The 27487-nt window shown below is 40.8% G+C and overlaps 2 protein-coding genes and 1 long non-coding RNA gene across 4 annotated transcripts; 2 read left to right on the top strand and 1 right to left on the bottom strand.

The window, feature by feature from the left end:
• Nucleotides 1–286: 286 nt before the first annotated feature.
• srpx2 (sushi-repeat containing protein X-linked 2) lies at nucleotides 287–19413 on the bottom strand. 2 transcript variants are annotated; one of them, XM_086023383.1, is made up of 10 exons: nucleotides 11837–12171; nucleotides 11151–11228; nucleotides 8648–8839; nucleotides 6229–6405; nucleotides 3455–3578; nucleotides 3255–3376; nucleotides 2381–2560; nucleotides 1675–1808; nucleotides 1476–1597; nucleotides 287–874 (listed from the first exon to the last, which is right to left on the bottom strand). In XM_086023383.1, the coding sequence occupies exons 1-10, from the start codon at nucleotides 11880–11882 to the stop codon at nucleotides 691–693; spliced, it is 1359 nt and encodes a 452-aa protein (XP_085879509.1). In that variant the 5' UTR covers nucleotides 11883–12171; the 3' UTR covers nucleotides 287–690. The 2 variants fall into 2 exon arrangements, with proteins under 2 accessions (XP_085879509.1, XP_085879510.1); XM_086023384.1 differs by lacking the exon at nucleotides 11837–12171 and adding an exon at nucleotides 19003–19413 and having other exon boundaries at nucleotides 288–874.
• Nucleotides 1093–9546, top strand: LOC147152000 (uncharacterized). Its single transcript, XR_015085687.1, has 3 exons — nucleotides 1093–2333; nucleotides 2396–2514; nucleotides 8634–9546. It is a non-coding gene; the product is annotated as an uncharacterized LOC147152000 (long non-coding RNA).
• Nucleotides 12901–25965, top strand: tspan6 (tetraspanin 6). Its single transcript, XM_086023385.1, has 8 exons — nucleotides 12901–13145; nucleotides 17533–17721; nucleotides 17822–17896; nucleotides 17981–18076; nucleotides 20731–20886; nucleotides 24349–24432; nucleotides 25298–25387; nucleotides 25462–25965. The coding sequence occupies exons 1-7, from the start codon at nucleotides 13059–13061 to the stop codon at nucleotides 25364–25366; spliced, it is 756 nt and encodes a 251-aa protein (XP_085879511.1). The 5' UTR covers nucleotides 12901–13058; the 3' UTR covers nucleotides 25367–25387; nucleotides 25462–25965.
• Nucleotides 25966–27487: the final 1522 nt, after the last annotated feature.

Raw genomic sequence — 27487 nt, 5'->3', positions numbered from 1 at the left:
CCCAAAAAGCTTAAAAGAGGAAAGTCAACGCAAATTTTTTTTTCAAGAGTATGTTCCATGCAAGCTTCTAGTTGAAACAGGGCATTCTGATGAATATTGCGTTTGTGGGGTATGTGTTAATGCACTCGTTTTTAGCCATCTCTGAGGGCGGCCATTTTGTCTTCTGTCGACTGAAAATGACATCACAACTGCTCACAATAACCAATCACGGCTCAGATTCAGAAGACAGGTCAACCGCTATTGGTCATTGTGAGCAGTTGTGATGTCATTTTCAGTCGACGGAAGACAAAATGGCCGCCCCCAGAGATGGCTAAAAACGAGTGCATTTTGCTGCTTAACTTGTATTCCACAAACGCAAAATGAATCAGAATGCCATGTTTCATCTAGTGGGCCTGCTGGGAACATATTCTTGAAAAAAATATGTTCGAGTTGACTTCCGCTTTAAGTGAATGTAACAGAGTTAATGTAGTGCATTACTAGTACTGATGATGAGAATGTGTTTTGTGCTCTATTTTGTCTCTACTGGTGATATCAAAAGCACTGAAGACTGAAAAGTTAAATGTAACTTTCCTCCCGAGTCCATCCGGGCTTCCTAGGCCCGTCTTATCATCGCATGCCCCTTGGCCCTTGCGCTGGCGACTTTATTACTCTCCCACTCTTTTTTTTTTTATTTTTTTTTTAAATGTTATTTTATGACTCGCATAAGTCCCAGTGGAGCTCCAGCTTCTCCCTCTCCTCTTCGTCCAGCAAGAAGCTGTCAATGTAGGAGAAGAGCTCCTCCGACGCCATGGGGGTGATGAAGCGCTCCCGATCCAGCCCGAGCTTGTCCACCAGCACCATGCTGAAGTATTGCCTGGAGATCCGGAATGTGAGCCTGTGGGGAAAATCGTTACAATCCAGTTGAAATCCCCTATTGGTCGGTATTGTACACTGAGTCAGATGTGGAATTCCTGTGTGTGAGTGTGTTTTGTGGGAAACTCAATGAAAGCATTTTCCAGTCTGGATAATTGAGCTGTGCCTTCATACATATTGGACCTCCCAGTGGAAAATCTACTGTATATATTTGCCTCTACTTAGATGAATGAGTGTCTGTCTGCTGTGATTCTGTTATATTTGGGGCTCTGTTGATTGAATTTGCACATTCACTTTTTTTTTTTTTTTTTTTAATCTATCCTGTTATTTTCTGAAAATCTCATCAGATTGCTTTTTCTGCGCTAAGGTATGATGGCAATAAGATTGAGTGTGTGTGTGTAAAAGTACTGTGAGAGAGATTGTAAGTGCATGTGTGTGCGAGGAGTTGGAGCAAGTGAGTGAATGAGATATGAGTGAGTCTCTGTGAGATTGTGTGAGGGAGTGCATGTATCCATGTTACTAAAAAGTTTCTTGTCTGTCCAGAGAAACCGCATCTCAGCATTTTAGTGTGAAGACACTTCCCGCGTCAGAGTGAGTGGAACCCATTTGAATCTCGACTTTACCTCAATTCGTCAACAACTAGCGAGGTCAAGTTGTTGTCCTTGATGCGTCCCGTCTCTTGTGGCGGCGAGCCCAGCAGCTCGATCAGCGTCACGTGGCGCAGCTGTAATCCGCAGTCTGCTTTCTGGGGGCGGGACGAAAGCAGAGGGATCCGTGAGCGTCTTTGCGAGGGGCTTGTGATGCTTTCGAAGTTCTCCTCACTTGTATCATGATGTTCTGCAGCTGGTACTCTGGGTCGGCAATGTTGGGCGCAGACAGGATGAGAAGTCTCCTCTTCTGGAAAAATTGACGCAGCAGAGCCGACGCTGTTTTCACGTCTGACTCGATCTCCATGGCTAAAACGCACAATACCACTGTCACTGTCAATAGTGGCCAGGGAAAGATGATTGATGCACTTTGCCTCATTTCTGCCAATGGGTATAAATTTCTTCTAATGACCCAAGACAGTGCAATTGAGGAATGACCTTTAATTAAGTGGCGGCCACTATGGTATTAATTACGGCCCGACCAATAGGGACTTTTTTTTTTTTTTTTAGGCCAATCCCGATTCTGATATTGTGCAGAAAAAAACGAATAAAGTCACTTTGTGTTTTGGGGTGAACACTTCCATCAGCAAAGATAAGAATTATGGGCAGGTGGCTAATAACATTCAGGTGTGTCTAGGAGATTTTTATACTGTTTAGCCACAAGGTGGCTAAAAAGTTTCAGAACCCAGAGCCAACCCTGCTAATGTCGACAACAAGTGCGAGAGAAAACTGATGGCTGGGGTGTTGTTTGCCTCTTGCCCAAAGTCAGCTGGAAAAGGCTCTAGCTCACTCATGACCCTAATGAGGACAAGCACTATCGAAAATGGATGGATGGTATTGCTGAATGCAATAATCCCACCGTTTGTGTATTTCGTACTCACGAACGCACTCCACAGGCCCATCACTCCAGCTGCGGTCGAACTGGCAAACCCGACTGGACACGCCCCTGCGCTCGTAGCCGCCGTCGCAGTGGTACTCGCACGCGGCGCCGTAGTTGGTGACGTCGGAGGAGCAGGTGAGGGAACCGTGCAAAGGTGGAGACAGGGTGGAGCACCTCCTCACTGGAAGGAAGGGACACAGGTGTTATTGAGTGATTCGTACCCAATGTGCCGAATTTCACTTAAGTGGGTCAAAATAATTGACTCACTATGGAAACCATATCTTTGTCATCTATGTCAATGATGTATAGTGAGTGGCAGAAGAATTGAATGCTCTTCCACTAGATGGCAGACGGTACAATGAACCTGTGTTTCTGTGCCTTGAAATAAGTTTAATTTGTTCCGTGTCAATAAGGTGATTTTAGGCAGTTTTACCATCTTAACTAATCAATTGCTACTAATCAAGCCATACATGTTACTATGGCCCTTTAAAGGGGAAGTCAACCCAAACATATTTTTTTCAAGAATATGTTCTATTCAGGCACACCGGGCATTCTGATTAATATTGTAATTGTGGATTATGAGTTAAACAGCAAAATAAACTGGTTTTTAACCGTTTTGTCACTGCTGTCCACTGAAAATTTTTAAACATGGAGTTCTCTTTGTTTAATGTTTAGTTTTACAGTTATCTCAATACACTTCTTGAAGCTTCTATGTTGAAGAATATTTCCCAATTATACAGTATCTGCCAAACTGCCGCTTGTGTAATGAGTTGCGGCACTTTCCACTGTGCAGCACTCGTACGTGTCTCAAGCTTGCAAGCCAAAGTAAAAAAATCCGCTTGCATCTCAAAAAACGAGGTGTGGAGTCTGCTCACCTTCAACACGGACGATGAACTTGCAGGCGGCTCTGTTTCTGGCTTGGTCGTACACTTTGTAGCGAATTATGTTGGCTCCCTCCTTAAAGTCAGTGCCGGGCTGCTGGCCCACTAGGATCACGCTACAAAGGCAACAAAGATGAACTTGTCTTTCCATTTGAAACGGGCAAAAATGCTCCTAAAGTTAAACAGAGACATACTCAAGCATTTTATCAGCTGAGTCCGTGGCAACTGGTGCATCCCAAGTCACCCTGGCAGTCAGTTTTCCAGGTTCTGCCACTTTGATTCTGGATAGTGGACACCTGATTTTGGGCGGTTCTGTATCTGAAATCATTTGGAGATCCACAACACATTTTATGGACAACTGTCCTCTCATTATAGGCAAATGTACAGTAATACCAAGTTTATTGCGGGGCTTACATTCCACACCACCCCGCAGCAGATGAAGTCCGCTAAATAGTGACCACATCAGTATATTTCAAAGCTTTATGCATAATACCAATCAATACTATGCATGTGAGGTGCCAGATGCCAGTTGTCCATCCCTGTCCTAGCAATTAAACAAATATAGGGTGAGGTTACAATTAGCATGGGGCGAACATAGAAGTGAAAAAACATGTACAGTACCGGTATTTTTCTTACATTTAACTGGGTAGGTGAATGTATTTATTCTTTACTTTGTTAGGACAATAGTCTTGCCTCCCCGGTCCCCAGTTTCAAAACCACCGCTTCAAGGAAACACGAAGCCTGAGTGACTGCAGCTTTGGATTCCATTAGCAGCGTGGGAGGAAATATGTTTATTTTGGTGAAAGTGAGCCTCTAGAGAGCTGAGCTTGTGAAGAAAAAAACCATCACAAGTCAGCAAAGCAGATGGATTGACTTTAGCTCCATTTTACGACTGCAGACTGAAGCTACCAAAGCTAATGAAATTCTTCATCGCTCAAAGTGCGTTTTTTTTTTCAGTGTGCATCTTCTGGACAGTGAACTTGAGTATTTGTATTTATTTTTCGAATGACTTTTCACTCTTTAAGATTTGTTGCACGGCACTTGGATTATTGGTGTGTATTGCGGGGACGACAGCGTCCTGGTGCAAGCTTTTGGAAGTGCTTGCCTACCAGCCGATTCAGAAGTAACAGGGAGGCTTTTACCACTCGTTGGTCAACTTCTATTAACACTCTAAAATCACTCCACCAACCCCGATTTTATTGAATGCATGTTATGACATTACGGCGATGCCGCTTTTTTCGATTCAAGAGCGCATCGCAACATTGCAAGTCATTCTGTCCTCTGGCCTTCATATCAAATGAATGAAACTGCCGGTGGTGTGCGCGCGTTGCTAAGTGCAGTGTGAAAAGGCCTAAACCCCCCACATTTGAAAACAGCTATCTATACTTTCTACTCCTTATTTTGTTAAGAAGCTTGCTACTTTTATTTTTATCACCACCAATGACAATGCGACTAAATAGCGTGAGGTAAAGTCAACGAGCGCTAAAATTATTAATTGAATGACTTGAAATAATTGGATTAATGATAATAAGTAGGATTTGCCATCCATTTTCCAATTCGCTTATCCTCACAAGGGTCACGGGCGTGCTGGAGCCTATCCCAGCTGGCTTCAGGCAGTAGGCGGGTTACACCCTGAACGCGTTGCCGGCCAATCGCAGGGCACACAGGAACAAACAAACATCAGCACTCACAATCACACCTAGGGGCAATTTAGAGTGTCCAATCAACCTACCATGCATGTTTTTGGAATGTGGGAGGAAAGCGGAGTACCCGGAGAAAACCCACGCAGGCACGGGGAGGACATGCAAACTCCACACAGGAAGGTATAATTTACCATTAAACTTTATTTTTGCTTTTGTATTCAGCAAAATTTGAATTATGATAGAGACAATGTCGCTGCTGTGACAACTGTGCCACAACTTAGACCTGCTCCAAGCTGGTCTAAAGTCTAATTGACTTTCAATCACCAAACTGTCAGGTGCACCGGGGCGTGTCAAGAGAAAACACACTGGGTCCGCCAGAACAGCTAGCATGGTGGTCTTCTTGCGTATATATTGATTGTCTCCTAAGTTCCTGGCCCCATACCTTTAATGGAGTTATAAAAGTTCACGTGGGTCAGCTCACCCACATGAGCCCAGTCCACATTTGGTCAGTTCACCAGATTGTGGGTTTGCTTCATTCAACTTCAGTGTCACAGCAGACTCCATCCCACCCATCCATCCGTAACCTGAACCGCTTATCCTCACGGTGGTATTGTTGGATTTTTGCTTATTGTGGCAAATTTCCCCTCTAGTACTTAAAGCGGAAGTCAACCCAAACATATTTTTTTCAAGAACATGTTCCCACCGGGCCCACTAGTTGAAACACGGCATTCTGATTAATTTTGTGTTTGTGGAGTATAAATTAAGCAGTAATATGCACTCGTTTTTAGCCATCTCCGGGGGCGGCCATTTTCTCTTCTGTCGACTGAAAATGACATCACAACCGCTCACAACGACCAATCACGGCTGACCTGTTCTCTGAATCTGAGCCGTGATTGGTCCTTGTGAGCAGTTGTGACGTCATTTTGAGTCGACAGAAGACAAAATGGCCGCCCCCGGAGATGGCTAAAAACGAGTGGATTAACACTTATTCCACAAACGCAATGTTTATCAGAATGCCCTGTTTCAACTAGTGGGCTTGCATAGAACATATTCTTGCGTTGACTTGCGCTTTAAGTATGCTTCATTAAACTTCAATGTCACAGCAGACTCATGGTTGGATTATTGCATCTTATTGCAGCAAATTTCCTCATCAGTGCATTTACGGTATATTTCAGAGTCTGTACTTTTTTTTACTTCATGACAGAAGTTGAATCAGTACTTCTTACCTGGTACACTTACCAGAGTCTTTTTTTGACCCAAGTACTCGGACTTGTACTTAAGCACAGAGTGTGAGTATTTTTGCCACCTCTGCTTCTGAAGAGTACCTGAGCAAATGGGCTGCGCCCCGCTCCATTTCCCCCCGTGCTGACACGTGCGGGTGTGCTCCCCCTCGATGCGATGGCCGGGGGTGCAGGTGAAGTCGCACCTGGAGTCCACCACGAAGCCCTGAGTGCATGTGTATCTGCCGTGCGGAATGAGGGGCAGCACGCCGCATCGCATCTCTGCAGAAAAAAGGAAAATCGGCATGGCACTCTGATGGAACGATTGTGTCCGTGCTGCAGTCCCCTCCAAAAACATCAGAACGGCAAGGACAATTCCTTTGTTTTTATGGTAAACTGAAGTGAAGACATTTGGCTTTAGGATGAAAAAAGATGAATATGAGACTAAAGGTCAGAAGAGCAGCTTTGATTTCCTAATATTCATATCTAGATGTGTTAAACAACCCAGGACAGCGCACCTTTTGTTTGGAGCCCGTCATTTTTCAAAGCGGGAGTCAACACAAGCATATTTTTTTTCAAGAATATGTTCCCAGCGGGCCCACTAGTTGAAACGTTTTGCGTTTGTGGAATATAAATTAAGTAGCAAAATGCACTTGTTTTTAGCCATCTCCGGGGTCGGCCATTTTGTCTTCTGTCGACTGAAAATGACATCACAACTACTTACAACGACCAATCGCAGCTGACCTGTTCTCTGAATCTGAGCCGTGATTGGTCGTTGTGAGTAGTTGTGATGTCATTTTCAGTCGACAGAAGACAAAATGGCCGCCCCCGGAGATGGCTTAAAAACGAGTGGATTAACACTTATTCCACAAACGCAATATTTATCAGAATGCCCTGTTTCAACTAGTGGGCTTGCATAAAACATATTTTTGAAAAAAATATGTTTGCGTTGACTTCCGCTTTAAATGAGCAAAAGCGTTGGAACAGACATTGTTACATCAGTGGCATTCTCCCTTTGAACTGCTTTTCCAGGCCTTTACTGCAGCCTCTTTCAGTTCTCTCTGGGTTTTCTCACTCCAGTCCCCTTTTCAGGAGGGGATATGCTTGCTCTTTTGGGTTATGGTCATCATCAATAAAGAAAGACTCATGCCGAGGACCTGATTTGAGGATCATAAGCAGATCTTTTCTTTCTCCATACTTTGGCCTTTTTTGATTACTTTGGTAGAGGTTCATCTTGGTCTCATCCGTCCATAAAACTTTGTTCCAAAACGTTTGTGGCTTATTTCTGTAGTTCTTTGCAAAATCCAATCTTGACTTCCAATTGTTTTTTTTCTGATGAGTGGTTAGCATCTTGTGGTAAAGCCTGTATATTTTTTCTCTCAAAGTCTTCTTGGAACAGTGGATTGTGATACTTTCACCTCTGCCCTGTGGAGCTTGGCAGTGATGTCACTGACTGTTGTCTTTGAGTGTTTGTTCACAGCTTTATCAATATTTCTGTCATCAACTCCTGTTGATACCTTTGGCCAACCTGTTTGATATCTGCTGCTCAGTACACGAGTAGTTTCTTTCTTTTTCAGGACATTCCAAATTGTTGTATTGGCTATATGCCCAATGTTTGTGAAATAGCTCTGAAATTTCCCCTTTCAATTTCTTATGATTTGCTTTTCTCCCATCGACAGCTCACCGGTCTTCACGTTTGCTTGACACCAAATGCAGTTTTCACAGATGAAAGCCTAAGCCAAAATCAAGCAGTATCTAACGTTTAAGAAATCAATCTAAAAGAGAACATCTGAGCAACTAGAAACATCCATCAATCACTTGTTGCAATAGTTTTGCTCATTTAAAAAGTGGGTTCAAACAAAAGCTGCTCTGCCCTGAGTTGATTAACACATCTAGATGTAAAAACAATCAAATAAAAGCTGGAATTCATATTCTTTTGACCTGAAAACCCAAATGTCTTGAGCAGGGGTGTTCAATCCTGTTTCTCAAGGGCTGGTTCCCTGGATGTTTTCCATCTCCCTCTGCTGCAACACACCTGATTCAAATAATCAGGCTGATTATTCCGCTTCTGTAGACCTTGCTGATTATCTGATCATTTGAATCAGGTGTGTTGCAGCACGGAGAGATGGAAAACATCCAGGAAACCAATACTCAAGGAACAGGATTGAAGACCCCCTGGTCTTCAGTATACAACCAAAACAAAGGAACCAAAACCTTTCCGTTCCAATACATTTGGAGGGACTCTGTATGCATGATGTTGATGCTTTATGATCCTCTCCATTTTCTTCCAACAAACCCTTTTTATAGCGTGGCATCAATTCTTTGTAGTTTCACTGTTCATAGTAGGGCTTTGTCCCAAGCCATCACGAATAAAAAGGCTTATTGACTGTAATGCCTTCACATGTGGGAAATAAAAGCTACAATCGCCAATTCACTTTTCAGACTACATATCCCCCGCAATGACTCGGGGGCTGACACATTACTTAACTGTGATATTTTTTTTTGAACAGCAACTTCCACTCACTGCGGCAGACGGCGGTTCCTGACCAGCGGCGGTTGGCGAGACACTGGATGGAGCTCCGGCCAATCAGGCGGTAGCCTCGGTCGCAGCTCATGTTGCAGCGGGTGCCCTGGGTGGTCCGGTACGCTCGGCCTCGTGGGGAGTGGCAGGACAGTTCCCCATTGACGAGACGTGGAGAGCGACACCAGTGAAGTTCTGATGGGGAGGAGAAGATATGTGGAACGTGTGTACTTTATGTACAAAATAGGGGAGACCGGTGACATTCGTCACACAGGTCACGCTTGCAAATGCTCCGGGAACAACAAGCCCCTGATTCACCTTGCACACGCTTAGGTTAGTCCACATGTGAAAAAGTAGTGTGTAAGACACACAAAACAATCATTTGAGCTAAGACAGTTTTTTTTTTTTTGGTTCAAATTATTTTTTTCATTATACAGTATAGCAAAAGTGTCAAACTCAAGGTGTGGGGACCAGATCGAGCCCACAACATCATTTTGTGTGGCCCGCTAAGGCAAACCATGTATGTCGACTTCATATTTCTTGCCAATTGTCGACACTTTTAACACTGAGATATGAGATATTGCAAGAGTTGTTTCTTTACCAATCCTCCCTTTAAAATAAATTGAAAAATAGTTGAACACGCTTCTGATTTCAAAACTAGTTAGGGCTGACGGCTATGTTTTAAAATGTTTAATGTTATTTATTTATTTTTTTATTTCTCACACTTTTTTTGACATGCATCCTAATTCCACACAATTCATCCGATTCAAATCATGCTGCAGCATGTTCCAAAAATTCACACCATAGGGGCTGGTATTTTTCTCATTCCAAATATTCACAGTTCTCCCAAAATTCAAAAATGTTGACCCGAAAATTCCCCATTCATTCCCAATGTGGTAGAGTTTACCAATCACTCCAATGGCACATTCAATATTACACATTTACATCATTACCATTTGAAATTTAAATCATTCCGTCCATTCAAATTACTTTGGGAATGATTTTCAACTTGCCAAAAACTCCTGCTGACCAAAAATTCTATATTTTGACCATTACATTGCCCACATAATTACCCTATTTATTCCATTCCAGTGACACTTTCAACAAAACAGATTCACATTGTTCCCATTTGAAATTCAAACCATTCATCTCATTCAATCACACGCCAAAAATTCAGATATACCAACAATTCTACATTTTTCCAATTAAAGTTCCCACACAAACAATTTGTAAACATATTTTGAATATCAAATAAAATGCTTGACAGGCTTAGCTGTGGCTACACATATTTCAGATGGGGCTATAGCACCCCCTAGCCCGATGTGGCGCCATCCCTGGTTCACATCGGCTCTCCAAGGGATGCCAATTAACAAAATTGAGTTTGACACCCCTTTTATATGGCCAGCTTTGTCGTTGAACTCATCAAACCAATATCACGTTGGTTAGGTGTCTGTTTAGCTATATTTCATTGACATTGTTTGTGGTTATGTTTTAACCGTTAGCTTAAAGCCAAGCAAGCTCATTGCTAATGCAATCGGGGACAGTTGTAACATTTATCAAATTATACAATTTACCACAAGCTAAATTTGAGTTGAACGCATCAGTTCAAATTAGATTTGTATTGGAATTACAATTGGGCAAGCAATCCAGCCATGAGTTTGTATCTTTCCAAATAACTGATGATCCAGGTCCAGCTCTACCAACGAAGCAAGCTTGTGCACCAAGCCTCTGCCCCAGTCATCCCCTGAACGTACATCAGCTATGAAAGAAGCCACTCAAAAAGCCACGGACTACTGAAGAAACTGAACTTCAGACCAACAGTTGTTCGACCCTTACCAAAAGCCAGACAACAGAAACTCCCCTTTAACAAAAAGGAAGAGGAGTTCTGAAAAGGTGAAACAGAAAATAAGCTTGCCTAAGATATCAGATTGGTTAGGTTAGTGCACAGTGGCACATTTGGTACATTTTTATTCTTATAAATATTCACATGTTAGCGTGTTTTAACTCTGCCGAATCACAGCAAAGACAGAGAAATAAATGTTACAATTGTCCCAGTCTCACCTACTGTACATGCTAATATGAAGCACATGGCAACATTTTATATCCATATTAATTATATTTGCATACCCGTCACAACGTATTAATAACACTCCTATTACAGTATACAGTATGTATTATCTCCAGCATATACAGTATGTAAACTTGAAACATCCAGACTGATAGTGATGATTCCTCAAATAGTGGTGTGGGAGTTTATTAGTTTATTTACTCAGCTTCAGAATATTAAGTAATTAGTGAGGCAAGGTGTTTATTCTTACAAATAAACTTTTGTAATGAAGTTATTAATAGTTTTATATTCGGGTGTTGTTATGTAGGTATATTGTAACGATTTACCGGTATTCTGTGCATGTGTGTGCGTGCATGTGTGTGCGTGCATGTGTGTGCGCGCGCGCGTGTGTGTGTGTGTGTATGGCCCATGTCAGGCGTGCATTATTTCCATACATACTGGTGTAGTCCAGATGAAGCTCATCCTCCTCCTCTACAACATCATCGTAGACGCCATCCTCTGTGGTCCCACACACAGCTGGAACAAGGAAAAAAAAAACATGGGAAAAGGCTGTAATAAACCCCTAATTAAACTGGGTAGGCCAATTGTAAAATGGTATTTTCTAGTAAATGAAGCACAGCAAATGGTTGTTTTTTACTTCGACTTGATCCTGCTTGTATTATCAGGGTGTTGGGCAAGGTTTTGTATATTTGTACATTTTAATTTCATGAAACCTTGACTGTGGATGGTATGATAAACAATGACTTGTCATTTACAGAGTGGGTTATGATCCATGTAAATGCTCACGTGTACACATATGCATTCTGGCCACCCCACTGAAAATTTTCTGGCTACACCCCTGCCAACAAAATCACATCTTCACTTTCATTTCTTTTTAAAAACTGCTTCGCAATTATTATTGTTTTTGTTATACTTCTATAATACCGAATTCCAAATGTTGTTTTCCCAAAGTGGGAGTGGGGTCTTAAAAATATGAACCACATCTGTATCTAATGCAGATGTTATTACTACTAAAGACTGCCAAGACATTTGACTGACTTATCTGAGAGACCATGCCAGACCATATTGACAGGGACATAAGTAAATTCTTCATTATTATAATCATAAGAGCTTCACTGACTCACCTGTGAGATATAACAAGAACAAAAAGAGCACCGGGAGACGGGTCATAGTCAAACCTCTGCTTGGTAAAAGAGGATGACACTGCTGGGAGGGAAAAAGTTGTACGCAGCTTCTTGTTGGCGTCCCAAGTCAGACTCTCAACAACGGCACATTCCACAAAACCTTGACAAGTGACAGTAAAACGACTTTTAAAATGCCCCACGGGTATATCTCCGGTGGGAAATGAGAGCTTGTTTGTCTTGTCTCAGGAGCGCTCAGCCAAAAAGATCTTCGTTACTTCAGTGGCGAGTACAAATCCGCTTGGGGGCGCTGTTGTCTCTTGTTACTCAATGACGTTACAGCGCGTCGATAAGGGTTAGAGAAAAGAAAGTTATCATTGAAATCATTAAAGTGTTTGTTTTTGTGTGTTAATGTTTAAATATACATTTTCACACAGTAATTTACTGAATTCTTGATGGTTCGTCGAGTGATTATCTGACAATCATGTACAGAAACTAACGAGCACTCAAAAGGGAGTTTGAGAACTTTCAGAATAAAATACAGAAAGTTTGCTCATTCATGTTTGTTGCATTGTTTTAATTAGTATTGCTAGTTGATTTCAAAACGTAAGAGTTTTCCGTGAACTACCGGGATAAAATTCATCAATAAAAATTGAGTGCGCTCAGTTTGCCATTGATCTCGTCATTTACTTTATTAAAAAAATAAAATAAATAAAAAAACAGAGGAAAATGTTGAGCGATGGGACATAACTTGACACTGCCCTGAGTATAAAGGGTTCTTATGCTGCTTAGGTAGCAACTAACCGCAGTTTTTTTGCATCTTTGGTATAAAACACAAAATTAGTGCAGATGTATCTCAATGAAAACAATTTGTCAGAATTTCTTTCAAAGCTATTTTTTCAACTGACCCTTAATTTTTATATGGTAAATTTATTATTACATGCTTCACATTTGCTATTTTATTGTGAAAGCGGCACCAGTGAGCAACAACTTTAAACATAGTTGCGAACTTGATATTTTTCAACTGTTATTAATTCCCTTTTTTTGCTGTCGTTGATTCCCTTGGGAAAGGTAATCTGGACAGTGACGTCACTTCCCTCTTGAGCTTGCCTAGAACGAACCTCCCCCCCCACCACCACCACCACCAACTTTTTCTTCTCTTGGGGGCTGCTTTGTAGTGAGCTTTTTTTCTTTATACTTCACTGCGAAACGAAAGAAGCCGAACATGTCACCGCCTTCACGTCGGCTTCAAACGAAGCCGGTCATCACATGCCTGAAGACCTTCCTCATCTCCTACAGTCTTATTTTCTGGGTGAGCTGCGACCATGTCGATGTGGAGGAAGGGGGGGGGGGGGGGTCAGGACAACAAGCCTACAGCAACAATGGGCTACAAAGATGCTAACAAGGACCTTATTCGTTGTAAAGTTATAAAATATAACTATAAAAGTAAAGATTTATGTGATGCTCGTCCAAAAACTAAGGTGACTTTGTCGCATTTATTTGAGAGCACAGCCGCCGGCGATTAATCAAAGACGAGATTTAAAACGTGATGACGTCGCTGATTACGCACACGTTCCAATGTTTATAATGGCACCAAGTAGAAAAAGTAAATAAAAAATTTAACTGATTTAGAAAATTTAAAGTAGATTTATGTCAAACAACAGTGCTTGATTTAAAGAGACTATAGCAGTGGTTGTTGACGTTACTGGTGCGACCGAACACTGCAAGTTTGCGCATTCACTGAACCTATCGAAATTGAAAAATACAGTTGTTTTGTTTTTTCAAACTCAAACCAGGTATCCGTTTTATTAGGGCACAAACCGAACCATGTATCAGTTGCGCACAAAATAATACACAAAAAACACATACATTTGACCCCCCCCAAAAAAACTCGATGAAGATATACTGCAAATAATTGGCACATTTGAGGTCATTTATAACCTCGCTCTCTTTCAAAAACATTCTGTACACTGTATCACCCGGTAGTACTTTATATACTTACTGACTTGTTCACACCACACTTGCAGAATTTTGTGAATTAGTTAAAGTAAACGTTTAAAAGACAGCGAGTCAAAGTGTTTACTAAGTGTGCAACGTTAATTATACCTAAATAAACTGCCTCTAATCTGAAGTTTGGGAGAAATTAAGAAATAGGTGACTCCATGAATAACGCCCCTTGGTAATGAGCAGAATGGCCGCGCCCCCTACCGTTCTATCCTTGTTCGGCCGGAATCACGCGAGGGACCGATTCCAAACTCTCCATTGGAAATCATTGTACTTTCATTGCTTATAACGTCCAAAAACGGCGATCAATTGGCACCAAAATTTATGTGGACATCTCTACTAATGCCCACTTCAACATATCAAAAGGATTAACCTCTCTGGCTGATTTATATGAGAAAGAGGAAATGTGGAAGTGAGCATGAGCTACATAGGCTGGGACCAGTGCACACTTCTTCTTTGCTTAAAAAAAACAACAACCAAAAAAACGCTGCTTCTTTGCTGATCACGGTTAGTACGAGCGAGGCATTTAACACCAGTCAGGATATTTACAGAGACTGGAGTGGAAATGAGTAGACGTGCACATTTATTTGGATGAGGAATGGCCCCTATTTCTCGACCGAACACACGCCGTCCAATTTGGAACGTAAACAGCCGAAAAGGTACGTTCCAATGCGGCCACACTCGGCTGTTGAGTCAGCCTCGCTGGAACTTTTTGTTCGCTGAACATTGACGCTTGTTCGATGAGGGCATAACTCACTCTCTGGCGGCTCTCTGTCTGACAACGCATGCGACTGCTTGGGGGACAACCCCGCGACTTGAAGATCAACGCAGGCTGGACGCAGAGAAAGGAGCTAATGTTGTTGTGCTGACACCTTTTGTTTTGACGACCTGAAGCTAGTTGTTGCTATTAGCCGTCCCATTATCCTACCTTTAGGCGGGGAGGGAAGTGGGGGGCGTAAAGCTCCAATCTGCCTGCTGCTGCTGCAAGCCGCCGTCTCCCTCCTGAGAGTTGACACTAGTTTAGTGTAGCTAAATGTCCAAAATATAACCAGTCAGGGTTCGTGTGCGCATTCATGCTCTTGTCCGCTTCAGCCTGTGAAAGTGGAGGAGCAATTGCCATGGTATTTTTGATTTTGTGGATGTGATCATGATGAGATCACGTTTTATGTCAATAAATCCAAACTATTGTGCAGAACACTTTTATACTTTCACAGGTTGAAGTGGACAAGAGTAGTAATGTGCCATTGCATTTTGGTGGCGATCGGTCGCCATTTTAGACAACAGAACTGTCAAAGCGAGCAATATTACCACGCTTGCCTTCCACCCGTGACGTAGACCGCTGAGAGCGAAAACAGAACATAATCAATCAATCAATCACATTTTATTTATATAGCACTTTTCATACATAAAAATGCAACTCAAAGTGCTTTAAAACATTCAAAGCAAAACATAGAATTCTCTTCAATCAAAAGAAAAGATAAATTATTTAAAAGTTGTTGAAAGCCAAACATAAGCCACGCCCAGACCTTAAATCACTACAGAATGTTTTGGGGGGTGCGCTTTAGTACTGATGTCATTTTTACATGCAATCCTATTATATAAGTGCCAAAGTTAAGCTCACCCAAGTGTCCCTTTAAAGAAATAATATTGATTTGAAATCACAATATTGAGGGGAAAAAAATCACAATTACATTATTTTTCAAAATTGTTCAGCCCTAGTCAGAGGGTATACTATGATTTGGTGACACCAAAAAGTTGGGAGCGTTGTTCTTGTCAAGTGTTGAAGCCCCTATACAACTGAGCGGCGAACAACTGCGAGTGTCTTCGAAGGCAGCAGTTGCCTTCACGTCAGAGTTCGTTCAATGACGCAAATGTTCACGAAACATTCGCTAGACCTTTGCCAATAGTTTTAGTGATTTTTCTTGTCAAAGGAAATTTTGAACATGTTCAAAATTCCCTTCTTGTGACAAAAAAAGTACAGGCGTCTGGCGACCGTTTGGCGAACATTTGCGACCTTGAACGAATCCTGACAAACTGTGATGTGAACGCGCATTTTTCTACCTTCGCCATTAGTCGCAATTGTTCCTCCCTCACTGGGATAGGGGCTTAATGTCTTTTCACACTTCTTTTTCTTGGTGTTCACCATCACGCAGGGACCATGGCAGGGACAATCATGCATATCGCCGCTGTCCAGTGAAAAACACTTATCTCCAATTTTGGAAACTTTAATTTTTACATGAAACATGATTCATGTAAAAATAAGAAAATGGAGATATGTGTTTTCCACAGGACAGCGACAATATGATAGGAGCCTAGATATGCCAGCACGCTATGTGACCTGCATACGTGGTGTGTTTCTGTCAGTCGTCAGCAAAATGGGCATCCGACAGTACTTGGCCCGGTTAGTGACAATTACACTGACAAAAACCCTCTGTATTGATGTCAGTCCCTTCCATAACAGTTAGTGGAAAAGGGGGAGAAAAAAAAACGAGAATATGTGATGACTTCATTGCTTATGCACACACTTGAGCTTTTGTTGTGTTTGGTCCTTTATTAACAATTAAAAAGAACAAGTCTGCTAGGCAAATTACTTGACCATATATTGAAAATGTTAACCCTCCATTAGAGTTGAAAGCACATCTAAATCTCATATAATTAGTCCAAAATCCTAACACATTATTATATTGACATTACTAGTAGAAAGGTTTAAAAAAAAACAATTCAAAAGAAATTATTTGACTGTTTTAGTGACACTTGAATGTAAAAATGAAACAAACAACAGATACCAATCATAATTTTCAGAGCTCTAAGTGAATATAGCGCTTATAGTCACACAAAAGATAACGATTGCGTACTTGTTGTTGCTGCTGTTTTTATCTTTGTATCAGCCGTCTGCAGCCAACACAAAGTTCACACTCGTGTTTTTTATCTGTCCTTTTTATGGCTACTGGAGCCAGTAGTGCAAAACACACACACACACACACGCACCTGAAGGGCAGTGATTTTAAATAATTTATCTTTTCTTTTGAATGAAGATAATTCTATGTTTTGCTTTGAATGTTTTAAAGCACTTTGAGTTGCATTTTTATGTATGAAAAGTGCGATATAAATAAAATGTGATTGATGTGATTGATTGATTCATGGACAGTAATAGGCAACAATGACAAAGTTGGAAGCGTCTAATAGTAAAAAATGAATCAGTTTGGAAGTGTGTCCCAATATAGTGGATCTCCGTTTATCACGGGATATGTTCCAGACCCACCTGCAACTGGTTCAATTCTCTAAGCTAGAGAGAACATATTGTTTATCACGGGATATGTTCCAGATCCACCTGCAATTGGTTCAATTCTCTACGCTGGAGAAAACATATTAAAAAGGGGGGGGGTTCTAGTTTTTCCCCCACCACGCGCTTTAAACATTTAAACTGATTAAGATGTGCTTAAAATGATTGAAATCCAACTTTTTAAATTTTTGTAAACATTGTGTTGTTTCCATAAAAGATATATATCAAATACTTTGTGTGCTCTAGTGCCTGTGTGTTGGATATGTGCCTTTAAGAGGCGGAGCCTGGTGGGGTGTCGTTTGATATCCGAGCGTGAAATCTGGCCTGCAGCAGTCTGGAAAAAGTGCTTCCCTAGTGTGTCATCATATATGTCATAATACAGTGATGCTGATTGGCTGCTGCTCCTCCTCAGTTCACAGGCATGATCCTGCTGGCAGTGGGCGTGTGGGGGAAGGTCAACCTGGAGGCGTACATCACACTAGCTTCCGATGAGAGCACAAACGCACCGTACGTCCTCATCGGCACCGGCGCCGCCATCATCATATTCGGGCTTTTTGGCTGCTTTGCCACATGCCGCGGCAGCCCGTGGATGCTCAAACTGGTCAGTGGAGGGGCACCGCCCCACCCCAATTCCAAACCAGAACACCACAATGCTTTTAATGTCTGACACACGTTCCTTTATACTTTCTGTCATTGGACAGTACGCCATGTTCTTAACTGTGGTCTTCCTGGCCGAGCTGGTGGCCGGAATATCAGGCTTCATCTTCAGGCATGAGGTTAGTTATTGGTGACCAAAGCACAACGTGAAATGAAGTCGCAGACAAGAATGTAATGACTTTTCTGTGTTTGGACTTCTTCAGATAAAGGTAAAATTAGGCACGGCCTACAAAAACGCAGTGAAGTCGTACAACAGCACCGAGAGCAGCCGATCCGCAGTGGACGCCATCCAGAGGACTGTAAGTTGTAGTCCTACGGCCTTTAATCTGGCACACTGAGCATTTTCATGATAAAGATTCCTGTACAATTTGTTACATTATTGTGTGTTGCTGTTTCATTCCTCAAATAGAATTGTACTTATTTTTTAAATTCACATACATGGTTATAATTCATTAGTTTCTATTTTAAGGGGACAGTGTGTTGAATGTTTTGATTTTTCAACTATTAATTTAACATGCAAACCAAGTTGTTCTATCACATCAACGTACATTTATTTTTAATATATAATCGTACGGCGAGTAATTGTGAATTATATGACATGGGGCGCGCCTCCCGACAGGAGGCGGCAATGTTTCGCTGCTCACATAATCATGCTACAAATACCCCGAAGGAGACAAACAGCGAACGTAGTAACTCCACATGATGACTAGCATGCAGTGCGCTTAGGGAATACTACAAATCCTTTGTGATAACATTTTGCACGCACCTCTGCTGAAGAAATTGGTGGTAGGCTTGCAACGTGTGGTCTCCCTGAGGCAGTGCATGTGCTTCAAAATGCACGCACTTTGAACTTAGGTCATTGCATTCTATTAGTTCTCCACCAGATAGCACTAAATTCTACACAATGTCCCTTTAAAATAATTTCTAAAAATGCAATTGAATTATGATTTTATTATTGAAAAAGTAGTTACATATTTTGCATACAAATTTTCCGTAGTATTTATTTATTTATTTATTTTTTCTTAGTTGCGATTCCAGCGTCCCACCGGCAGTACATTTGCTATATATAGAACAACTTCAAAGCATTCCCGGGCATGTTATATATGGTTAGAAAACGGAGTTTCCACAGTTTCGAATGATACCAAACATTATAAGATACAATCATATCTGCAGGCTCAGCATTTAAGTCAAACAACCGCAAACACACCAAAAATACGGAACTCACCATTTCAGCCTCATAAATGTCCACGACAATGTCATAATCCATCAAAAATGACCATTATCGTCGACAAGGGTCCAGTAAAAGTATTCCAGTAATATAGTTAGTCCACAACAAGCCTGACATCTATAAAATCACGTTATTAGCTGCTGCAACCGTTACATAATTCCATCAGATACGCATATTTTGGACATATTCTCCATCGTAGGTCGAGTCCGATATGATCAGACTAATGCATGTATGGTATCAAAATGTAGGGCTGTTTCATTGTGTTCGAGTAACACCTCACTTGATCCATTCAAATTCTTCCCCAAAAAAAACGTATTTGGTTGCTTTGGAAACCTCTTTTGAACGACAACAAAAACAGCGCGCAACTTGCGTAACAGACATTTTCAAGGCCACCGGCAGTGACCCCAGCCCGTGCGTAAGAGCAAACGTCATATAGCGTCACCTTCTTTTATTTTTTTATTTATTTATTTTTTTTATCTGGATGTAGGATAAGATCGCCCCAAGTTTTACTTTTCATTAGAACTCATGTAATCATTTATGTATGTTGAAGCATTCCAGAATAGCAGCCTTCACCCGTTTCCACCATTTTCTGTAGTATTATAGTCAAATTTGAAGCCTTCAACCTGTAATCCTGTTGTGTTATTCAGTCCACCACCGTGCTACATTAATTTACCAAGGAAGATTTTTGCAAGAATAAAAAATAGGCGGACATAAAGTCTTTCTTGTTTTGTGTATTCAAACTTCCATAATTCAGTTCCAGTAGCACTTTAACAGATTCCGACAATTGAGGAGAAACATTCAAAGTGTTGTCTTTAAAAAGAGACCAAAACTATGCTAATACTCCAAATGGTTCAAGTACAGCTTCAAATTGACTGTGGGTGCAACTTTATAAGCATTCAGGTAAAAATGACCGGTGGAATTGCAAAGCGTTTTAACTTTATAACTATTTTCACATACTCATTTTTACTATTTTGTAATTAAATTTTTGCTTGATTATAACTACTGCTCAAAGACAGCTGGGATAGGCTCCAGCACTCCCCGCGACCCTTGTGAAGATAAGCGGTTATGATAATGGATGGATATAATTATATGTATCATAAAAAAGCCTACTAAATCATACAAGTCAATCACAAATCAAGGTTGACGCAAAATGTTTGCCTCAAAGTTTCTCTGGCATGTCACCGCATCCACAAACATTTTCAGCAGACACCTGTGTAATGCATTCCAGTGTACAAGCTCCTCATGACCGTTTCACAGTCTGTTAGCATCATTGTCGATTGGTGCAAAGTTGATACTAGAGTCTCTTGAGCACTAAGGTTTGCCCACCTCTGCTGCAGATGTACCACGTTTTCTCAAAATGCTGTCTTTCCCTCGAATAGATGCTTTGCTCAAATTAGTTGCTGTCAAGAAACATAAAAGCCCCCCTCAAATAAATGCTATTTTACCTCAAAGGGATAAAAACAGGTAGAACATTTCAAATTGATCCTGTTGTTCTTACACAGATGTTGAGTTCATTATTGAGCCCATTTGAGCACAGTTAAGTCGCAGTTATGGAAATGCCCCCGGTCAGAGTTTGCTGGAACATGCTACTTTGAAATGACAGCAACTAGTAAAACATATTGGAAACTTGCAAACCCACACCAGTAATAAAGTGTGCTGTATTACCCGCCAGTGGGACGCTTTTTGATGCACATGTACTTGTGTTGTTGTTTTGTTCACATGCAGTTGCAATGCTGCGGCGTGCAAAACTACACGGACTGGGCCGAAACGGACTACTTCAAAGAGCAGGGCATCCCCGCCAGTTGCTGCAAAGTCAACACCAACTGCCCTCCAGAGACCCTCAAGGACCTGGACAAGGCTCGGAATGAAGTGTACAACACCGTAAGTTTCCACATCCACCAAATCATGTTGTTGGTTTATTCCAGCCAACGAAGGACTGAGCATGTGAACACATTTTATTGACTGCCGTGCAAAAATATGTATGCGCTCACCAACCTGAAGAACCTTACTCCATTCTCTTTCTGTCAGTTTGTGAAGTAGTTATGCTCTATACTGTGCTATCTATGGGTGTTCCGATCACGGTTTTAAGCTGCCGATACCGATTATCCAAGACTATGGATTGGATGATAGAAGTCACATGGATTCGGTGTAAATTGTTCATTTTTAGAACTACCAATTTGTCTTCAATAATGGATTAATCTGTTTTCTGTGATTTATATTATTTAATTTTAATCAACCAGATTGAAAAAAAAAAGTTTTAATATCTATCCCTTTATTATTGAAAAACAGGACCTTGCTTCAATTTGACAGTGCAGAAAATGCACAAGCAAATGTCGATTCGATTACTACAGTACGGTCTGTACCAAGAAAGTAGGGGGGAAAATGTGGATCATTACTTTCCCATGTAGAAGCAGCTGTTTGCCAATGTCTTATACGGATCAAACACAAAGATAATAATAACTATATAATAACTGGTGATGTTTACATGGAGCCTTGTATTCCAATAAGAATAAAACCAAATTGCCCAATGGAAGGAAAATGCTTGCTATCACACATCAGAGGGCAAATCAGAATGGTGTTGCCAATCCTGCTGGAGTATGAGTATGAAATTAATCATTCAATTAATTATTAATGTCATGCCTGGGGTACTTTCTTACCTACCCGAATATGCGTGCATGTATACGACAACCGGAGTATTCCGAATACACGGGACACTCTGCGCATGCTCAACCGCAGCAAATCTTGGTCTTTGTAGTACAGGAAGTGCATGTATGCGCGCTGTTTGCCACGCAGCTCACTTGAAATACCCGTTTAGTGATTTAAAAAAACATGGCGAAAGCTAGCGTAAGTACATCACCACATGCTTAACCCTCTAAAGCATGGGTGTCAAAGTCAAATGGACGGAGGGCCAAATAAAAAAAATTGCAACAAGCCGAGGGCGGGACTAAAACAATGTTCATTGAAATTTTTTTAAATGTCCAGATTAGATCGGGTCCTTGGCGCAAGTACATTACTGCAACTTTTGCGAGGCAGCTCGTACGTCACTTCCGCTTATGACCCAAGAAGAAACCGCTGCCTGTCTTGTGAAATAAGATCAGTGGAACGTTTGCGTTTCTCCTGCCAAACTGGAAACAATTTTCTGGTTGACAATTTTCTGTACATAATGTGAAGTAAAACAGAGAGGATCATAGGATTGGTATGATGTCTCCAGCTGACTATTTTAGAGTGGCAAGGTGTGGATGTGGGTGCTCCTGTCAGAGAACACAGGCCCGTATTCCACTTGACACATCTATTTATTGTGGTCTGCAACAACACAAACAAAGAATAACCTAGCAACATCATCCAATGCATATCCATTTGTTAACAATATGCCTAAACATTACAATTCACTGTATTAAGCAATTAAAACCCCAAACAATATATACAATACACATTCACACGTTTAATCACTAGAATAGTTAGCATATTAGCCGAAATAACTAACCTGACACGAACCTAAATGATTAAACTCACCTTTTAACATTTACACACAACAACAAACGTGGTGAAACACGGGAAATCTGCAACTACTGAGTTTGCTGGCACGAACAAACTACTAGCTAGCTGTGTCGAAGGAGGAGAAAGAAAAGAAACCACGTCTCTCGCTATCAACACTTAGCTCTTGAGGAGCGTTCAATGCCTGCTCGCAGTGTGGGACATCTCAGCACTACATCGAAACTCAATGAAAATATCAAATTCAACAAAGCTGGATGCTAATGCTAGCCAGGCTAATTCTAGGTGCTAGTGGTGATGTTCCCATCGAAGGCAAACTGAATGCATGTGCACTCAAAATAAGCCATGGCTTGCTCAATTCTCAACCAATTTTCACGAGGCTGACTTTTTTGTCAACGCTAAAGCTTGTGCTATCAATAGCGGACATAACATCCATGTAAGCTGATCACACATTTAGATGCTCTGACACACATAACATGCCTCCGAGGGACACCGTAACGACGATTTGGCCCATGACAAAAGTGAGTTCGACACCCCTGGCTTCAGGTCAATCGTTCGGCCGTTAAAGGCTTTGTTCACCGGTCACGCGCTTTTTCCAGAAAATCGGCCTACCGCGATCGTTGGCCAATCGATCGTAGCACCTCTCGCGGTATCTATTCCTCCATTTTTCTATACCAATTGTATGCATTGGGATCACATGTGAGATGGAGCCAATCCCAGCAGACTTGGAGCAAGTGATGATGTACACCCTGGAGTGGTCTGTCACCAGCCAATCTCAGGGCACTCAGAGTCAAACAAGCCTTCATGCCTACATTCACAACTGTGGACAATTTTGAGTCGTTCAGTCTTCAATGAGCCAAAGCTCGGGTACTCTGAGAAAACCCATACAAGCTCGGGAAGAACATGCTAAACCCACACAGGAAGGCTGGAGCCTAGATTCGGACCATGAATATTTAGAACTAGAAGACAGATATGCTAAGCATTTGTCTGTAATATATATTTTAAAAAATCACAATCATTAACTTTCCTCTTAACTACCACTATATGATGTTTACTTGTTGTTTTGCTTTCCTCTGCAGCCAAAGGCATCTACAGAGTTGGCTGTACATCTCCATACATATGGTTTATTTTTATGTGAAAGAAACTGATTGTTTTTCTTCTCTGTATAGAACTAGGCCCACCTTGTACAATACTTGGACCTGAATCACTTGTGCCCTCTGCTGGTTGCATGCTGGAGTCGTGGCTTAGCATGCTCACTTCCCAGTTCTGCGGTTCAAATTCCAAAATCCGCTCCGGCCTTGCTGTGTAGGCTTTGTATTTTCTCTCCATGCTTGTTTCGGCTTTCTCCAGGTGCTCGGGCTCCCTCCCACATTCCAAAAACATTCATGTTCGGTTCATTGAAGACTCGAAATCACAGATTCAGCCCCCAACAGCATTTTATTTTGCCCGTGAAGGCAAATCATGTAGGTCGGCTTCATGTTCCTTGTCAATTTCTTCACTTTTAACAACACTGAAGTATAAGATATTGCAAGTATTTTTGGTTACAAATGCCCCTTTAAAAACAATTGGGAAAGTAGTTGAACAATTATGTACTGTCTTCTGATGTCAAAACTAGGTATCCATGAATTTGTTGTGTATATGCGGTCATTTAATGCGTTCTTGGGTTCACAAAAATGAGATTGACATGCCTGCTCTAAATCGTCAACTGGACAATTGACTGCGACCAGTCAAGGGTGTAGCCCGCCTCTCGCCCCAAATCTGCTAGAATGGGCTGCGGCTCACCTGCAACCTCATGACCTTGCTAATGTTGGATAACTGACTTGAATTTGATGAAAAACGTCTTGCGTGCAGGGTTGCTTCTCACTGGTGACCAATGTAATGGAGTCCAACCTGGGCATCATTGCTGGGATCTCCTTTGGAATCGCCTTCTTCCAGGTAATTGCTCCTGAAAGGTAGCAACACCCCACAAAATTAGTACAGTGGTGTCTTGACTTACGAGCGGTGTTAATTTTGATGACTACATTTTTTCATCAATTATTTCATCAGAAATATTTGTATTCAGACGAAAACTAAAATTGAAGTCATTCATTGAGACGATAACTACATTAACTTGACAAATTAGAAACAAGAAATTAAAATATCTTGTCAAAATTAACACTGCTTACGAATGCCCCAGCCTACAAGTTTTTCGAGTTATGAGCTGTTGTTTGATGGGATTTGAATTACAATTTTTTTTTTTTTATTATTTGTTGTGAGCCCAAATTTTAGCTACAAACAAACTTCAAAAATAGCACCATTTGAATGAAGTTAAAAGAATAATACAGAACAATTAAAAACTCATTCAGTACCGGACTTTTTCAGACCCTCTGTGAAATGACATAAATATGTCATTGGGATAGAATGAGTTAAGGTACTGTAATGTCTTCGGATGTGGGGAAAAAGAGCCACAGCCACTGATGTACTTGGAGCCCTTTACTGAATAAGACCGTCAAACACAATACAAAGTGTAAACACTTGAAAAAACAACAACTCCGACACTAACTCCTGATGTCATTCGTGAGGCCATGCCCCTTACAGGCACACATATAACATACCAAATATGCATGTAGTGTGTAGACACGCACGCACACACACACACACACACTTATTTCAATGAGGAAAATGTATTTGATATACAGTATATGAATTACACTCATGAGTCAAGTTACCACTGCGTAATGGTGCAAGAGGTTCAGGTTTGTTCCAAAAAGCATCAGAATACGTGATTGTGCGTGTTTTGAATGTTTATTATTGTGCTCAGCTCATTGGGATATTCCTGGCCTGCTGCTTGTCTCGATACATAACCAACAACCAGTACGAGATGGTGTAAGGGGGCCACTGCCTCATGCAGGTAAAAAGCTCCCTATTGCATCCAGTTTCAGCAAATCCAAAATGTTTCAGCACTTTTTTTTAATGTCTTTCCAGGTGACTTGCCGTGCCTCTCCCAACCTAAACGTCTGACTCTCCTGTGATTTTTCAACTTTTTAGAGAAACCAAACTCACAGCTTTTTTTTTTTTTTTTTTTAATATATATAATCCGCTCGTGCAACACGGCAGAGGAGCAGAAGGGACTATTGCAAAGGGAATTTGAAGTGTAGTTTTATCCAAACATTTCAACTTTTTTTCTTAGAAAAGAGAATAACTGTTAAGATGAGATGTCATTGTGTCAATGTTATTGCTTTTATTTGTGTGTTTACGTTTCTCGCCTTAAAGTAGTGCCGTTGCCTTATTTTGTAATTTTGATAAAATGTGTAAGACGACAAACTGACAAAGGGATTGTGCGTGAGGTTATTTGTGAGGGGAATCGCCTACGTAAAGGGCCAACGACAATAACCCACATTTTCAGTCATCAGTGTTTAATTCCTTCTTCTATGTGAATGCATGTAAAATATTGAAGAAAAAAATAAAATAAAAGGTGAATTCACATAACTTGTGTGTCCTCGTCATCTTCACTTATAAATTAATCAGAATAAAATATATGTAGGGGGATAAAAAAAAAAAACGCTACACCCCACTGTTCAAATGCCACTTTTTTGTAATATCAAAGTCATTTCAAATAATTTTTTGCGGAAACGAGTTTCAGTGTATCTACAAAGGTTCTTTATCATTTCTATGACTTGTCTACATGGAGACAGAGTTTTGGAAGCCTAAATACATTCACTTTTAAAACGGTCCCTGTGCGGATAAATCTCAAAACACTGTTCTCGCGTTCCATCGCCAAGATTAACAACATCAATGGTGGATTACCGCGTTGCATTCGTGCTGCAGGAACTACTGAACATAGAACTTTTCCAGCGAAATTTCCACACTAATATCTTTTTTTCCTTGCTTTGCATCCACTGCCATTTTGTGATCACGTAGCTACTTATTCTCTGTTTATGGTGACTTCCTGTGGCAGCATTACAGTGCCACACAGGCCTGACATACAATATACTGCTGTGTTTCAGAGTTTTCCAGTTGACAGACATTTCTTAAAACAATTCCATGTTTTAGGTCATTTCTGTTTCTGTGTGCACATAGTGTGAATGTGGTTGGTTCTAAAAACAGCCACAACCTAGTTCTAAAAGTGCACAACATGTTATTTTAGTTTTTCATTTCATATCAGTGAAAAAAATCCAGTTGTACAGGTTATAGGTCAAATTAATCAAATGATTAAAGGTTTTTGAATCACAAAAACCTGTGATTTAAACAGGGGTGTGTAGACTTTTTATTCACATCGTATATGACTTATTTGAGCATTTAAATGGTTAATAACTAAGTTAATTAAATAAAAATGCTTGATTGTGAATGCATTACATTTCAATGAATTACCAGAATGCAGTTTTGTGTCTATGGCAGAATAACAATAGTGTACTTATTTCCCCCTTAGATACATTTGCGTGGGTGGCTCAAAATTACCCTTATACAAATCAAAATGATACAATAATCATTGTTCCCTTGTAAACTTCTATTGATCAGATATGAGGGATGTTATCAACTCAACTCACTGTCCAAAACATGAAGTGCAATAAAATGGTTTCCAATACAAAGGCTTTATAAAAATGTCTGCTTTAGCAAATGTTTAATAATAAACATATTGTTACATTAAATCTACGAACAATTTTCTGTGAGGTATGACCATTATTATCTCTGTGAAGGCAAAAATATGTTCAATACAACCTTAATATTCTTGCCAGGTGAAGCTATTATCAGAGTAATTTAAGATCCTATCTTTCAAAGCATTATTCCATACAACGTGAGGTACAATTGAGTGGGTTCCAATATTGTACAAGAGCTGTATTTCATTTTCGACCTTCACAAAGACTGTTTTTATTGTATCTATTGCCTTTTTGAAGTGAGCTCATTCTGATAGAGTAGTTGAAAAAGAGTTCAGAGTTCAGAAATATTTGAGTAACATAAAAAATACAAAACAAACAAACAATATTACCATAAGGAGAAACACAAGGCAGTA

The sequence above is a fragment of the Filicampus tigris genome, chromosome 2 (genome assembly GCF_054856515.1).
Source record: "Filicampus tigris isolate MCC_2025a chromosome 2, RoL_Ftig_1.0, whole genome shotgun sequence".
Classification (NCBI taxonomy): Eukaryota; Metazoa; Chordata; class Actinopteri; order Syngnathiformes; family Syngnathidae; genus Filicampus; species Filicampus tigris.
The sequence above is the reverse complement of the archived record's forward strand: the minus strand, read 5'-3'. Positions and strand labels throughout refer to the sequence as shown.

Bases quoted from the DNA above. Each gene is read 5' to 3' on its own strand.
- srpx2 (XM_086023383.1), bottom strand. From the start codon at position 11,882: ATGACCCGTCTCCCGGTGCTCTTTTTGTTCTTGTTATATCTCACAG. The intron at 3,377-3,454 runs GTATGTCTCTGT...TTGCCTTTGTAG, and splicing joins TCAGCTGATAAAATGCTTGA to CGTGATCCTAGTGGGCCAGC. The intron at 1,809-2,380 runs GTGAGTACGAAA...TGTGCGTTTTAG, and splicing joins TGGGCCTGTGGAGTGCGTTC to CCATGGAGATCGAGTCAGAC.
- tspan6 (XM_086023385.1), top strand. From the start codon at position 13,059: ATGTCACCGCCTTCACGTCGGCTTCAAACGAAGCCGGTCATCACATGC. The intron at 18,077-20,730 runs GTAAGTTGTAGT...GTTCACATGCAG, and splicing joins TGGACGCCATCCAGAGGACT to TTGCAATGCTGCGGCGTGCA. The intron at 24,433-25,297 runs GTAATTGCTCCT...TATTGTGCTCAG, and splicing joins TTGGAATCGCCTTCTTCCAG to CTCATTGGGATATTCCTGGC.